Genomic DNA, 17,607 nt, shown 5'->3' with positions numbered 1-17,607 from the left:
GAACCTTCGGTATCTACTAGCCAACGCCGACTTTTACCCGCATTTGGCTACCTGGCGTGTGTTAGTGTTAAGCCCTGTTGTAGATGGTATATTGAAGATGGATGGTATACAGCAGGGCTATTCAATTAAATGTCAACGAGGGCCAGTTTTTCAAATTCCTCTCAGTAATGGGGCCGAACTATACGTATGTATTATGGTTACCAACTGTCTATGAAAAAAGATAGGAGACACTTCATTGATTTGGGGGGTCCTCCCCCAGAAAGTTTTGCATTTCTTAGATGTTATTTCCGGTATTTTAACGTCTTGTGTCCCGTTTCAGCTTGATATGGAACCCATAATTTTATCTCTAAATTCCGAAAAACGATAACTATTTCAAGGGGCTTGTGGGGGGCCAGAGGCTCACAATGATCTTTAAATCAGGATAGTAGCTCATTTACTCCAAAATACAACTTCCAATTCCACTTGCTGGGCAATTTTAGGCTTCAATAAAGTAATAAAGCATTAGTAAAGTAAGTAAAAAAGCATTGAATTTGAACAATTGAACAATTAGTCAACAATGAAAATTCTTGTTGACAAATTTTTATAGTCGATAAGTCACGATTAGTCGACTAACCGTTGCAGCCCTAGCAGCGGGTGATCATGTGATTGACTAGACTCACCAGTAGCAGGTTCCTGTCTTTGTCCTTCTCCTTGAGTTGCTTGTTGAGCAGCTCGATCTCTCTGAGGGCGTGCTCGCTCTGGAGTGTGTGTGCTGCTCTCTCTTGCTCTTGAGCTCTCTCCGCCTGCCGCTCACACTGTCGCAGAGCTACAACTGAACACACGCACACAAACGCACGCGCGCACACATACCGTACGCACACACACACACACCGCACGCACACACACACAAGCACGCACACACACACACAAGCACACACACACACACAAGCACGCACGCACACACCGCACGCACACACACACAAGCACGCACACACACACCGCACGCACGCACACACACCGCACGTGCGCGCACAAACACAAAATGAGCACATGTTGAATTGCAAACCGCATTCAATTCACATTTGTGTGTGGACGGAGTGCAGGACTGTGACTGACAAATGCCAACAAAGCAGAAAAATACAGAACACATTACAGCTTTGTATGATGGAGGACACGGTTTCATATCGTGCAATTTTGGTCTGGAAAAGATTCAGGAAATTCCTGAACAATCAAGAAAATATCCCATGGATGAGAGTGTGATTACCTGCTTTGGTGTGTTCTCTTCGAGCTGTGTTCACCTGAGCCTCCATGGCCCACAGCTGGCTTTGGCATTGGCTCTCCATCTCAGACAGTTTCTGTCTCGACTCTACATGCAGAAGGCAAGACACGCAATCAGTTCACATCATTGATTGTATATTATAACCAAAGAGGTTGGATATATAATAAGAGGAATCGAAACACGCCCACTCAATGCATAAGCGTGTGCTCAAAAATTGGTCTCCTAAGGGGGCGTTGTCCCTCCTTCTTCTTCTCTTTTCGTGGTGTTTGCACAAGACGTGCGCTACCGCCATCTACAGCGCTAAGGGGACTCAATTTATTCTCTACCTCAAGACTCCGAAGGTCTCCTAAAGGGGCGTTCACCCGACGTAATTATATTCCAACTCTCGTCCTCCCTTGTGCTGGTGGACATCGGAAGAAGTCAATTGACGAATTGAAATTCAATTCAATCTCTTGCATAAGAATAATCCAAAAGGTCATTTAAGCTCGAGACCACAAGCACAGGTCAAGGACAGGAGATCGGATAATGGAAAGAACTCATATGCTGGTGCTGGATCTGAAATGGTGCACTTATGCACTTCAGTGTTCATGTTTTAGTGCGTATGGCGTATTAATTACACACTAAAACATAGTGCCCGAAGTGCACCATCTGAAACACAGCAATAGACTCAATTTGAGCACAGTGCACACTGGTCACATTCCACTAGGGGGCAACAGTGAGCTTTTTTTCCTATAGAGCTCGAAAGTCCCGCCCCTTAGTTCCGCATTTCACGGGACCTCAGTTGACCATCTAACAACATGGTAGCGAGTAAATATCTTCTGATCTCAGTCATGATATGCGCTGGGCTCCAAATATGCTGTTTAAGAGGATAGATTAAGATTATTCAAGCAGAAGTATCAATGTTTTGTTCCGAGGCCGTCGGCATGAAAAATGTGAAGAAACACAGCTTTCTAAAAAGTTTAGGGGTTCATACGAAAAATTAAGCAAAAATATCAGAAACAACATATATGGAGCTCGTGGCACAACTCGAAGGGGATCGAAATGCCATTTTAATACCGCCGTTGGATTACATGCTACGATTTTCGGCTAAAAACGCCGTTGAGGTCCCATGAAATCGGGGGAAGTGACGTCACTTTCGAGCTCTATAATGAACCACCAGAGTTAATGTTTCTTTTCTGTTAATATTTAATATGCCTTTATTTGATAGGACAGTCTGACATGGCAACAGGAAGTGAGTAGGACAGAGAGACGGGGTGGGATCGAGAAATGCCCCCGGCCGGACCTGAACCGGGGTCCCCGTGGGCATGAAAGCCCAAATATGGGGGGCTTAGCGCGCTGCGCCACAGCACCCCCTGGCAAGAGTGAGCTTTATAGTTTTATAGCACTTTCACAACCGCTAAATGTAATTTAACGCCACACCAAACACGTTTCAATATTTCTCAACCCACAGACGGTCTTCATTCACCTACAAATAACGGCGCACTCAAGCGTTGTTTGGCTTGTTGAGGTGATTAATGAACTTTCAAAACGCAACATATTGCACCTTTCATATAATGTAATGTGATCGATCACCTTGCTCTGCCTGCTCCTGCTGGCGTTGGGCCTCCTGACGCAGCTCCGCAAGGAGGCCCTCCAGCTCCTGGGTGCGCTCCTGCAGCTGCTTCAGCTCCTCCTGGGTCTCCTGGCGACCGGCCTCACTCTCCTGCACCTCCTGCTGACGCGCCACCAACGCCTGGCTCAGACGACACACCTCCATGTCCGCTGGAACAACAGGATATTTAAATCATCACTAGCCAAAATGGTAAGAGAATTTTAATCTCACTGGCCAAGTACATACTCACTAATGGGTCAAAGTTTTCTATCATCAAAATTGACATTTCACCAGGAGTTGGCCAATTTGCTGCTGGTGCCAATTTAGAGCCCTGCACACTACTATCCCAATACAGGAATGCAGTTTCAAATATCACTGTAAATTGTTGAAAAGCTCTGTGCATCCTGAGACTCACTCTTCTCCTGCAGGTCTGAGAGGGCGGTCTGGATCAGCTCAGGGGTGCGCTTCATCTCCTGGGCCAGCTGGTCTCGCTCTGTGCTCAACATCGCCACCTCTGCCTGGAGGTCTACAATGCACCTTCTGGACAACAATTCAGTAAGATCATTTACAAAGTCGGTCTACAACAACAAAAAAGAACAAACTAACAAGCAGCCTTTGCAGTCAAGGAGCAGTGTGTGGAGCCTGTACCTTGCTCATGGTGGCTCGGTGGCACCTCTAGTGGTCAGTCCTTGCGCTCCTCTATGCTTCACCAAATGGGTAAGGCTGGTAAAATGGACTTACCTTTCTGACTGGGTCTCTGAAGGTTTTGCAGTCTCTTGAACTTTTCGTAAAGCCTCTCTTCTCATGAGCAGACCTGAGTAAATAAAAATGTAGTTCAATATCAGTTGATCCAAAAAACAGCATATGACTATTGATAGAATAGCAGATGTATGAATTTAAAACATTTTGTTTACCACATATACCACGTTGATGTATGACTCAATTTCACATTGAAAACCGAGATGAACTACGGTCATATAATACCTTGAATGATATCAATTCTGCGTGCTGCGAAGGTAGCTCTCTGTCCTAAGCTGCTGAGACGTCCCTGCGCCGCTTGCATGTCGACCATGTTCTTCTCAAACACAACAGCACAGCTGGGGGGAAATATGGCATGAAATTGTGCATTTGTTGGCTGGTTAGAGCTTTCTTGGATGGTTAGAGTCTTTGTCAAATGCATTACTCTTTTAAAGGAAACTATTATGTTCGTTCAGGCACCTTTGCGCATTCGTGGAAATATCACTGAGGGCTTTTGCCCTGCTCTGGTTCTCCTGTCTCAGTTTGTTGTTCTCCTCAATGAGTCTGGTCAGGTCCTGCTTCAGAGTCTGTTAAACACACGCACGCACACGCACACGCACACACACACACTTTCTTAAGGTTGCAAGCTTGCTTCTAGATGTTGCACACACATGCTTTATGGCTTTATGTCATACAAATGTAAGTGCATTACATCTGCCCTGGCAACAGTGTTTGCAAAGCTCTGAGATCCGAGCTATTTTTGACCCCTTTATTGATCAGGGTGTCGTTTTTAATTTGCTTAACATCTCTTATGGTAATAGGGCCATATTTCATCGAGGCAATGAGAACGTATGCCTATTTATAGTGACGGATGAATGCAATTTGAACCACATCCTGTGTTTGAAACAAAAACAAATAATAAAAAAAACAAATCCCCTGCTAATGTTAGATAAAACGTGTATTTAAAAAGTATGAGGTAAATAAGGGCATATTTAATATGGGGAATGAGCACTGCGCACACAGCACAGGCCCCAGTCTGAGGCCGAGTGTGGGGCAGAAGAGTGTGTGTGGTGTGCTAGTGTGTGTACTGACCTGTATGCTCAGCCCCTGCAGCTCCAGCTGAGCCTGTCTGTCCTGCAGTGTGTGCTCAACCAGACGCTGCTGAGCCCTCTCTCTGACCAACTCCCCCTCTAGAGAACTGATCTGATCATACACACACACACACACACACACACGTCACAGACACACAGGCATATGCAGACACACGCACACGCTCACGCACACAGACACACGCATATACAGACACACGCACACAGGCATATGCAGACACACGCACACGCACACACGCATATGCAGACACGCATATACAGACACACGCACACACGCATATACAGACACACGCACACACAGACACACACGTCATAGACACACAGGCATATAGACACACGCACACACAGACACACGCACACAGACACAAAAGCACACATGAACAAATCACACAAATATAATTAGCTCTGTTCAGCACAGAGAAATATACTATACCTTCAAAAACACTAAGAATATGTTATATGCTTTTGAACAATTGCATTCACTGCTTCATAATTTCTCATTTTCCACCATTCTTTTATTTGCCCATTTGAAAGACTTTTTCAATTACAGGCGGCTATTAATTGAGCCGTATAAGTGAGTAATTTCCCCCGCCTTTCCAACTGCAGTCAGTGTAAACCTCACGACAGACCACATCACCATGCCATAATTACTTTAATTTAAAAGGTAAGCGAGCACACAGAAATGAAATTGTGTGGGTGGTGAAAAAAGGCCCCTTGCGAGTTAACAACAAAAACAATAAAAGGGATTTGCCGCGTGGCGCTTCGTTACAGCACATTTATTTATACGCACATGGACATAACCCACATTAGAGCGCGGAGACCCTTTTATTTGATAGCACATGCACCCTGAAACACACACACACACACACACAAATTCATAAGCATACTTATGCTTACACACGTACATTCACCGGCACACAATAAACTTACACTTGCACACGTTTGTACTGCCGTGTGTACATGCACACGCTTGCACATGCACATACACACACAAAATCATATGCACAATCCACACTTATGATTGATTACACATCTACTCCCACCAGCACACAACAAACTTACACACATGCGTGTACTGCCGTGTGTACACGCACACACACACGCACGCGCACACACACACGCGCGCACACGCACACACACACACGCACGCGCACACACACACGCGCGCACACGCAACAAACAGCAAACAGCAAACTCACTGTGGTGTTCAGAGTGTTCTTCTCTCCAGTGTAGTGCATGTCGTTGGAGCGTAGCTGCACCAGGAGCATGAAGACCTTGTGTCTCCATAGGGCCAGCACTCTACTGCCTTTACTCCTGCCCTTCAGCACAGAGCCACACTTCATCTGATCACAACAAAAACACAGTACACAGCACACAGCTTAGCATCAAAACACAACGCCACAAGACCAAACACAGCAATCAGAGATGGCAACCTGGCCCCCTGGAGACTTATTTGTATATCCCATGGTGCATAGTGTGGGTGTGTGATTTTACTAAAGAGTATGTGTATATTTGACTGGATGATGTGTTTTGGTGCCCCTTGTAGAACACAGACAGACAGACAGACACAGACACAGACACAGACACAGACACACAGCGAGCAAGCAAACAGGAAGATGGACAGACAGACCGACAGACAGGAAAACACACAAACATACATCACAAACACACACACTACACACAGACAGACACAGGATAATTGCAAAAACCTGGCCCATCCTCCTCCAGGGGCCAAGTAATGATAAAGCAGATCAAAACAGGGGACTGAGTTTAATCATCATCAGTCTATAAGCACTACATTAGCATTCATGCCTCTTTATATGTCCTTTTGCCCATACTATATGCACACACCATTGCTAGTCTCAGCATTAACATACAGTGTTTGTTATAATTACACAGCAATTAATAGTCACAATTATATATATTGCAAGTGACCACAAACTTGTTTTGTTGTGTGAATTATACAGAAATCGCATTTCCCTTTGGGGAGTAAACACATGTCATTGGCATATCACCACTAATGAGGTATTTGTGAGCCATTGGGGGTGTAGGAAAGGGTTAATGTGTAAAAGGAAAAGGGAACCTCTGAAAGCATATTTTACTTAAGCCAATGTCTTATAGGTGCACTGTAGGATTGTGGCCAGAGTAGATATTGCAACTATGCTGCCTATTGCCAAATTAGATATTTATTTTTTAAAATAAATATTTACTGAGTAAAAAAACTGATATTTACTAGTATAACCAAAGCACAGTTCGTTTTGCAGCAAAAAAATAAAATATTTTCCTGGAAGTTCAAAATGGCGGGCATGGAGAAAATCCACCTTTTCGTGCATGAGAAGTGCAATTTTCCTACTCCAAATGAAAACTTTGAATTTGATGGTGGTGGTAAGTATTTGTGAAAAAGGTAACATTTGTGAATGGACAGGATGCATTCTGGAAACAAACTACTAAAAATATCACACAGGGCACCTTTAAGAAGACATAATGAATGCAATAAATCTGTTTTAAGCTAATGCATTGGAAGCACAAAGACGGACATTTAATTTCTCAAAAATGCAGAGGATGACCTAGATATGACAAAGCTACTTGTAAGACATGAGCATAAAGTGTGCTTTGGAAAGTGCTGTGCGCTTAAAGCAAGAAATAACATAAAACACCCAAAAAGACCAAACATGTCCAAGACATGTACATGTATAACCATCTACTTGTAAATTTGAAATGTAGTCTAGATTTAAGGCACTATCCATGACATCTCTCAGACAAAAAGAGCGTTTAGTGGCTTTATAGTGACAGGACAGAGAAGATATAAGGGGTGGGAGTGAGAGACAAGGTAGCTTTGGTAAATGACCTAGTTCGGACTCAAACTTGGGTCCCCATGTACAGGCTATGGGTGCTCTACCCAGGGCAGCACAGGACAGCCCAGGAGCAAGATTAAAACTGTTATTGAGGTAGCAGTGGAGGAGGAGTTCACCTCATCTATGAGCTCTTTCTCCTGGATGGCCAAGATGTCGTTTGCAGACTTCAGCCTGATGTTCACGAGCTCCAGTGAAGTCTGCAGGGCCTCCTTCTCCTTCTCCAGGGCCTACAGCACAACCACAGAGAACATACGCTTTCAAATGCAACATTATATTCAAATTACAGTCCCACATTTATTGGAAGGGAAAGACACGTACAATTTCCAGGGGAAGAAAAACAGTTTTGAGGGCAAGTAAAAAAGTACACAAATTTAAGTAGAACTCTCAAATTTATTCTCATCATTTATTTAGCCATCGCTTAAGCTGAGACGTGTTTGCAAAGGGTGTAATTTCAATAAATAATGACACTAAGCTTAAGAAAACTGTGCATTTGCATGACTCAACGAGGATTAAAGCACACACATGGATGAATAGGAATCCTCCCTCTACCTGTATTTTCTCAGTCAGCCTCTCCTGCTGTCCGTGTTCTGGGGCTAGTTGGCCGATGTAAATCCGAAGGCTCTGAATCGTCTCTCCCTGAGCTTCAAATTCCTGGTGCAACTTGCTGAGAATAAGACAAGGGTAAAAGAGCACATCAGAAGTCACATCAGAACAAGATGTGGGAAATACTGTACCAGTAGCGAAATTGGTGTTGGTAACATACAAGAGATTCGGTACTTCCCTCCACTACTTTTTGAGGGAATCCTCGACTACACTGATGTAAATATATTTATAAATGATTTGAATCAATTCATTCAAAAAGTACCAATGGTACACTTTGGTTCTGTGGGAACCCACAACCTTCCCAACCTTCCCCCATCTCTCTCTCTCCCACTCATTTCCTGTCGCACACTTGGTCATAATAAATGCAAAAGCCCTAAAATACACGCATATAGATTGATTCCATACCTTAACTGTTCTTGCAGACTGTCTCTCTCTGTGTTGACGGCCACCATGCGGCCTCTGATTGAGGTCACTTCCTGTGTAACATCATCCAGCCTGAGCTTCTGGTCCGTGTTGACCTGCTTCAAAATATCCACCTCTTCTCTGTGGTCTGAGGACATCTGATCAATCTGGAAATAATGATATGGATTATTACCAAATTACATTTTGTTAACTTTGACATTTATTGGCATTTTCTTTGTTGGCCAAATGTGAAGATTCTTAACAGCAAGGCAATACAACGGACAGACAGACAGACACAGCGCAATTGTCACAGCTAATGTGTTCCATGTTCAGACTGTGTCATGCCAACTGTTGTTGCATTCACCAGCTCGGGACCTCTCGAGACAGCTGATGGCACTGCTCACATGACAATCGAGTTCTGGAGTTTGGCGCATGAACGCCACTGATCCCGGAACAATCGGGATTCATGCGTGTTTTGTTTTGGTTCTCTTTTCTTTTTTTTCACCTCACCTTGAGCCTTCACACCCACGACATATCATTTTAGCTGAAGTAGACTAAATCAAACAGTCAGATACCAGCAGTACTGACATATGTACATCTGCAATTGAATGACATGAACTGGTGTTGTTGATAGTGATTACAAGATGATATTTTAGCATTTCTGATACTGTTTACATGCTAATTGCATGCATGGGCGCCATGTTGATGATGCGTGTGTCGTCATACAAAACACAAGGTCGGGAACTCGTTGTTCTATACTTCCGCCTGAGATCAACCTCGATAATTATCGATCTGACATTGCGTCACCAAATCTTCACGCCCACTTTCCCGAGGTTTTAGGTCGGCTTTCTTGGGATTCTCGACTTTTTGAACGAGGTATGTGTGTGGATTCAAATGTGCGGACTTCCGTCCTCCCTTGCTTATTTGCCTGCTTGTGACCTCAAGATGACATCACTGACGACAGTAAATTCAATATCTTGCAAAAGCACAATTCTAATGTCATTTCTTCATTTGCAATCAGGATGGTGAATGAAGAACAGTCCCTCACAAATGGTTGTGGCTAGGCTGACCGCAGGAAAACTTAATTGTTTTCTCGAGGCAGCGCGTCAGCAAAATGCGAGGCCACAAGCACAAGTGGAGGACGAGAGGACGGATATTGGAATGCATCCCTGTGGCTTACTTGACTCTGGTGTGACTCCATGGCTTCCTCTAGCTCCTCTCGAAGTCTTGCTGCTTCTAAAGTAGCCTCCTCCTTAGCTCGGAGACTCCGTTTTTGAGTCTCGCACGTCAGCCTCTGCACATCCTGCCTGCAAGCTTCCAGATCCCGCAGATATTTATTACGTTCTTCGGCATAATCGTTCTGAAGTTTATCCAACTGCCAACAGGAAAAAAAATAAATCGGAGATAAAACATGTATTGCGATTCAAATGTTCTGGCACTCTACTTAACATTTACTGACCAGCCACACAAAGAATACAGCAATGCTTCCGAAGTGCAAAAATAGAAATAAAGTTTGTTATAGGAGAACAAGGACAGTCATGGGTTGCCCAAAGGTTGCCGGTTCAACTCCCGACCCGCCAGGTTGGTGAAGAGAGTAATTAACCAGTGCTCTCTCCCATCCTCCTCCATGACTCAGGCACCCTGAGCATGGTACTATCCCGCCGCACTGCCCCCTTGGGACGCCATTGGGGGCTGCCCCCTTGAACGGGTGAGGCATAAATGCAATTTCGGTGTGTGCAGCTTGCAGTGTTCACTTGTGTGCTGTGTCACAATGACAATGGAAGTTGGAGTTTCCCAGTTGGGCTTTCACCTTCACAACATGATTTTGAAGATGTAACACACTACTTTAGAATCAAGATTCAGACCTACTGTACAGCCAATTGGGGGCTATCCAAAAGTTCAAGAACTTCTGTTGCGGAAATCGATAAGTGTGCATATGTACTAAGGGTTGACCGATATATCGGCCGGCCAATATATCGGGTCGATATTTGCGTTTATTAAGTGTATCGGTATAGGCCGATACGCCCACCCCGAGACTTTGACTACAGACGGGCAGCTCTGTGTTGCTGGCAGACCCGCAATGCACGCTGCTGCGTCACCCCTCCCCCACTCATGGAGTAAAGTAAACAGCCTTGCAGGCTGCCACAAAGTTTTATATTATGTACTGTATTGACCTGAGTAGTAAGTCTGTCCCGCTCCTCTCTCATCTGAGTCAGGTCCACCCCAGTCTGGGTCAACTCTGCCTTGCTGCGGCACGCCTCAGCTCTCAACTCCTCCAGCTCATGATCCTTCCTGGTATGTACAAAAAGGATGAGTGAGAAACACGGCATATAGCAAAACAAGATAAAGTAACTCTTCTGACATCAAGAGAAGCCAGTGTTGTGTCTGCTTTCCCCTGGTTGAACTGATACCCGTCCTCCATCACTTTTATTGAAAGACTGATGCAATGGTGTGAGGGCTCGCATAGTACCTGTGAATAGCACCATCTTTCTCTCGGATCTCCTCCCTCTGCCTGGCAGTGTTGTCTCTCAAGGTCTCCACCTGTCCTCGTAGCCTCTCACACTCTGCACGCATCCTCTCAAGTTCCAAACGCCACTCCGACTCCAGTCCTCTACTCTCAACACACCTAACATCACAGTATTACAACAACACTTTCAATTGTAAGAATATCACAATGCGCACTGTATGTCTAGGATAAGAAGATTGAGGCATTATGTAGTACCTGGATGTGTTGTGCTGTGCTGATGGTGATGATGAAAACCTTTTTTCTTTCAGCCTCTTATTTTCTTCACGCAGCTCCTGCATCTCTTTATTTGTCTGGGCGATGACCAGCCAAGGGTCCCCTGGTGCTGATGTTGCTGCAGAGGTCCACGGCATCGCAGGTACCCCAAATCCATGAGGGCCTGACAACGCCGAAGAAGCAGTGTGGGATGATGTTCGGGTTGGGAACTGGCGGACTTGAATCGAAGGCTGTGTGGAACTGTGGCTCGAAATAAAATGCGACGGAGGCATCAGATTCCTCTCTGTATTTCCTGAGAAAAACCCACCATCGAGAAGTCATTCGAAAGGTCTGAGAAGCAGCGAGCGACTCGTGAAACCACAAGCCTGCTTGTCATGCTGGGTTTCCTATGGCAACATAACTCAACATTGAAAACGAAATCGGCTAACAACTGTGCAATATTAAACAACCGACGAAAATCAGCATACAACGTCTGAAAAAGTTTATAAACGAGAGGATAAAATCGTTAACTTACTTCCAACATTGGATGATAAGAAATCAGCTGGAGAGGTCAGTTTTTCACCGGTATCGCGTAGATTCATTTCATCTACTGTTGCTTGGCAATAACCTATCCACTGGCAATAGTTATAACTGGTAAACGTGGCATAGCATATGCAAAAATATTAAAAATGCAGCGTTGTAGCTAACGCGCCACTAACTTTGAACATTTCTTGAAACGACAACAGACACAACGTTACTTCCGTTTACTCTTTGCGCAGACGCAGAGTAAGTCCCGCCCACATATGTCAGTCTGGTCCCGCCTACAGTGAAAATGGACCGAGATTTTGAATAATGTAATTAAATTGAAGTAGGCCTAGTCTGTCTGCATGTTCAGTAGATTATTACGATAGTAGCATGAGTAATAATACTTGCAAATTATACTATACTATGCAAATTCTATGCTGCTATGGTTTACAAAAAGGGGAAAGTACAACCCCCCTGTTCCTGGGTCTGGGAAGACCTGCATGAAACCAGTTAATAGCCTCTTTTCCACCAAAGTGGCAATCTGGTGACTTCACACTTAAAATCAATAAAGAATAATTTCAAAGGTCTGCTTTACCCTTCAAATACTTTTTTACTTTAGGTATAGGACACAGGGTTTCTATTTAGGCCTACCATCAGAAAGACTAGATAATACTCCATAGACCTAATAGAGTATTTAAGGTCTATGATGATATACTCGATATAAGCTGAGAATCAAACTAAGAGATGAGAACATATTGGTACTTTCTGTTTCACTAATGTAGGCAGAACTATAAATGTCAGTCCAGAATGTCGAACAGAAACACAATTAGTGACAGACAAGAGGGCAGACTGATGTCTTTTTTTTAGTGTCCAGCAGCAGCTTCAATATAGACTCCTATGAACAATATACGGACCTAAAGTATGACAGTAATTGTGCTGGGCCTGCCAAAAAGCAGATACCTACGTCCATGAAGCAACAGCTTGTAATAAAATGACTTTATAGTGCTCTTACAAACTGATGTAATGTCAGAGTAATTTCATACTGTAGCCTTTCACAATCACATGGACTTAAAGGGACAGTTTGGTCAATTTCAACATGCAGTTGTATTGCTCACGCTACCCTTGAATTGTCAGTACCTGGTGATGCCACATTTTTCGGCTCAGCCCTTTCTGAGATATGAGCGATTCTAATGGGGGCAGCGTTTGTTTTTAAAAAATGAAACATAGGCCAACTCCAAATATTTTCCCAAAAGGTACTGCTGTTTGCTAGTTGTCTTCTGATGTTTTATAACCTTTTGGATGTTTTTGGGAATAAATAAAAATGTTTTTTGAAATGTAAACAAAGAGCTGCCCCCATTACAATGACCAGGATCTCGGAAACGGCTGAAGAAGAAGAAAAAAAAATCTCAGGCACTGACAAGTCCAGGGTAGTGTGAGCATTACAACTGCATGTTGAAATTGACCAAACTGAGACTGTAACATTAACTTAGCCTCAAACATCAGTGTAAAACACCCAAAATGATTTTACACTTCTCATAGTAAAACAGGTCATAATAATAAATAATATTTTCTAAAACATTTCAGTAGTTCACCATCACCAAGTTAACAGAGCAAAAATCCACTTTGGGTTTGCATTTGCTAATCTCCAGGTAAGCTTGAAAGAGAAGGCTGTCTCTGGAGTGTGAATGAGAACATTCAGCTTTCAAATATAAGCGACTGTAGGGAAACTAACTGATGTTAGTGGAAAAGGGTACCTTATGTGGCAACTCAAAGTTTGTTTCATCGTCACGACCAACACGAAATGCAAATGAAAGCATAACTCACAAAACACAAAAGTGCAATAGATCACAACTGTAGGGGTTTTATTCTGCTCAAAAATTCACCGTGGCCAAACATAAATACAAACCAGAGATGGTATAGTGGACGCTTTGCAAATAGAATACAAAACAACTGAGTTTATGTACAGTTTAATATACTATGTGTGTGTTTATACGGACACATTATGCATCCGTATACACGCACACAGACTTTCAGCAGTTCAGTGAAAATGAAGGGATAAAAAATAGAACATACCAGTATTTCACTTTAGGTGAAACAACATACACAAAATAACAAATGCTGTCCAAACTAAAAACACACTCAACACAGGGTTTTGGGTCTGCCTCTCTGAGCTCAGATGCTCGCATTAGAAAATAGATCTATTGTAGCCAAGTTGGACATCTGAAACACAAAAATCGCAGTATTCACAAGTCAACACCCTCCCTGCATACCATCCACAAGCAAAGAAAGGAAAAAAAAAACTTGAACCATGACAAGCACGTGAGGAATAGGCAAGCCAAAAATATACATAGTGGAAGAATGAAAAAAATAGGGTTGTCAAACATGAAACAAATACTACTGACAAAATACAACCAAAAGGAAAAAAAACATTGTGTTTAATGTGATTTCAATGTCAGGCAGTTCAGCTGTTTGCTTACATTCTATTTCTAAGTCTTCTTGGGTCTGCACCCTTAGACAGAGGGGATTTATAGGAGTTCGTTATGGAGTAAGAAGAACGAGAAAGCTCTTGCTTGGGAAAAGGTTCTTTGTGCCTCTAAAGCATTCTACTGAGCAAAAATTAAAAATAAAATAAAATCCCTCCATCAGAAATCAAAGAGGAAGCTCTAGGTGTAAAACTGTATGTTTTACAACAGAGTCCATCTAAAGAAGGATTTAAGTTTACCTTTTTTCTTTACTAAAAGTTTAGATTAGAAACATAAAATAAGTGAACATGAAATCAGCACCAATTCACATTATATCACACACTTAAACAATATAATATAAAATTATACATTTTCAGGATATATAATAATATATTATAATACCAAGATTTCAAAATCAAAAGGTTTTATTTTTAGAAACATTCTATACCAAGCGCCTTTAAAATTCATTAGCCAGGGCATTAGACAAGAGAGGACTAATATCACAATAAAAAAAAGAATCTGTGAATAGTTCAAAGTTTACAATTTGGAGCCAAGTCAAAGTGATATTTCAATGTAATGCCTCAAGGACACACTACGTTCCACATTCAGAAAAAAAATAAATGGTATTTTGGGGTGTTTTTGGACAATCAACACAGAAGTAGCCTCCAATCCTAGTGAAAGATTTTTCAAGCGACGGTAAGAATTTCAGTAGTTGAAGGGAAAGCGCTACTGGCAGGCAGGGATGTATTGGTAAAGATGGTTGTGTTAAATCGGCAGATTCAGTAGTTCTCTGTTGATTCACACAAGGTTTCATCATTCAAACAGTCTACACTGAAAAACGAACAGTTTGGGGACCTTGTGGAAATGTCTAAATAAAGGTTCTACATCGACCATTTATGAGCAAACCCGGTTGTAGAGTTCAAAACGACAAGAATAAATGATGGAAGTAAACGCTCACCGAAAAAAATGAGGTTAAAATAACTGCTGGCCCACAGCAAGACAGACTGCATTAAAATTTAAGATAAGGAGCATATGATATTAGGCAGTTTTTTTAAAACTGTGAAGTCAAGATTCCAATTGGATGCATGCCCTTAATCTCTTTCTGAACCATTCTTATGATCTCTCGCTGTACCGTATGACGCATGACAAGTTCAATACCAGTGAAGTATTAAGTCTTCTCAGGCTTGGGGAGCATCTTCCAAAGAAAGCAGATGCAATGCTAACACAGAAGCACTTCGACTAAACATTGTTGCTATTGTTCATTTGGGTGATGCAACAAACAGCAACCGAGTTGCTGGCACTGAGCAGCCAAATAACAAAAGACCACTAATAGAATTTGCATGGAATGGTTCAACTGTGCAGCTATGAAGTCTTACACTACTGTATGCTCTGTTATGCTCTTTATGTTTGGGCCTGTTCCATGATGACAACAGCAGAAAAATAAGCTTAATCATAAATTCTTTGTAATGCAAAAGTCTGTGATGTAAACTTTTGGTCCGCCGTAGCTGTACTAGCAAGAGTTATACCCTCTTGATTTTTATTTACAAACCCAGGCATCTGTTCATCTGTTAGGGCATGCATGATCACTTAAACAGAACAGATAAAGAGGGCAAATCCCCTTAATTTTTTAGAAAGTGTACTGGGGGAAGGATGGCATACTGACTGCGCTCCCAGTCTCTGTCGAAGGACAGAAATCTAAGTGTGTATGTGTGAACGACTACAGCATTTAATCCCATTCGAATTCTTGTCTTTTTTTCCAATCCGGTAGCAACAATGGACGGTTTGACATTATGGTTGTCCATTAATTGATTGCATGATAGGAAGATATATTGAAAAATGCATCGCATATATTTGTCGACTTAACTTGACTGTCGGTATTGGTAATCAGACAAACATGATTCATAAAAATATGTCCAACCCAAATATGTAGGTTGAATTCTACATGGTAGTGAAATCACATTTAAACGTAAATCATTAAACACATTCAGCCCTCATTTGCGACAACTTCCAAAGAGATCTTGGCTGCTTCAAGGAGACATGTTGACACACATGATTTTATCATTTTAGAATGATGTCAATTTGAAGCCTTTACTGCTATTATCATACACCTGGATCATTGAAAAACTAAACATGTAACCAAAACCCCCCAAAAACCATTTCATCTGCTGTGAATATTGAACAAAACATGTTTCTTGAAGTCTAGTGCTGGAACATCACTTTAAGTGAGCAGTCCTCTGCTAACCCCCCCCAATAACCCCCAACAACCCACAAAAGCGTGAGGGATTTGTAATCTTAATAAAATGCCAACTGTGTTAAATAAATGCAATTAAATATTAAAGACATCAGTGCTTCACCACCACAATACCCCCATTCCCCATATATCACTACACCCAAATGGTCGTCCTTGGTCAACGTCATCATCTCAGACATCCTATCAGTACGTGGAGTATTCTACAAAATGCCCCAATGACTTAGTTCAGGTTCTAGAAGGTCACTTCATTCCGACGCCACACATTTCACTGAGTTCCTCTTCTAGAAGGACATTTGAAAAACCTCCACAACCTTTCCCTTGACCCCCTCCCAACCCACCCGAACCCACCCCACCCACAAGCTGATGGTACTGGGAAACCAACACACAAAACACAGGTAAAGTGTTAACAGAGAAACTGAGGGGTAACCTTAAGAAAGCTCTTGGATTAGGCGTGGAAGGACATGGTAGGAAGCATCAACCCTTATCAGCTAAAGGAGGAGGTAATGACAGAGAAACGCCTGTGAAAATGGTGGGATTAGCCTGGACCTCAGACCTAGCAATCCATCCCAACGAGGAAAAGGAAATCAAAGGGGAGGGGAGGGGGGTATATATCTATATATATAGTCCTCATTTTGAGTAATAACACATTTATAAAGTACTGATTTACATCTGATTGTCATTACAAAATATCTATAAATCAAAGTCTTCTATCTGTTAAAAAAGCAGACCAATTAAATTTTCCTTTTTAAAAAATACCTTGATTGAAGAGAGAACTCCATATATTACACATTTGTGGAAAGGATTTTTTTTTCTGACCAAGACATTTTTCACATTTTTTTTCTTCTTTGCTGTAAATAGATTCTTGATATCTATGGCTACATGCCATGCCTTGTGTAAGAAATTAACAGAACCAAACTACTGGTTTTACAAGAGTAGGGCAGAAGCTTACTCACAGATTGGCAAAAAAAAACGTTAACGAGTGTAAGTTGTCGCCTTGGAGGGCAGCTCAAACTGTCTCTCTTGCCCACGTGTGTCAAAGTCCAGCATCACTGAAATGCCCAATGATTCTCTAAGAAGACTCGAGAGTCTCAAGC

At 42.4% G+C, this 17,607-nt stretch overlaps 1 protein-coding gene across 1 annotated transcript; it reads right to left on the bottom strand.

The window, feature by feature from the left end:
• Positions 1 to 659: 659 nt before the first annotated feature.
• LOC134444788 (coiled-coil alpha-helical rod protein 1-like) lies at positions 660 to 12,037 on the bottom strand (the record flags this gene model as incomplete). The annotated part of the gene is made up of 17 exons (XM_063193987.1): positions 11,811 to 12,037; positions 11,279 to 11,588; positions 11,027 to 11,182; positions 10,731 to 10,848; positions 9,737 to 9,931; positions 8,560 to 8,723; positions 8,101 to 8,215; positions 7,668 to 7,778; positions 5,896 to 6,039; positions 4,680 to 4,790; positions 4,068 to 4,174; positions 3,834 to 3,946; positions 3,591 to 3,663; positions 3,265 to 3,389; positions 2,831 to 3,019; positions 1,244 to 1,345; positions 660 to 811 (listed from the first exon to the last, which is right to left on the bottom strand). Coding segments are annotated over exons 1-17 (2,352 nt in total), but the record flags the coding sequence as incomplete, so codon positions are not given.
• Between the last annotated feature and the right edge of the window lie 5,570 nt (positions 12,038 to 17,607).

The sequence above is a fragment of the Engraulis encrasicolus genome, unplaced genomic scaffold (assembly GCF_034702125.1).
Source record: "Engraulis encrasicolus isolate BLACKSEA-1 unplaced genomic scaffold, IST_EnEncr_1.0 scaffold_733_np1212, whole genome shotgun sequence".
NCBI lineage: Eukaryota > Metazoa > Chordata > Actinopteri > Clupeiformes > Engraulidae > Engraulis > Engraulis encrasicolus.
Note: the sequence above shows the minus strand (reverse complement) of the source record. Positions and strands in the feature narration are given on the sequence as shown.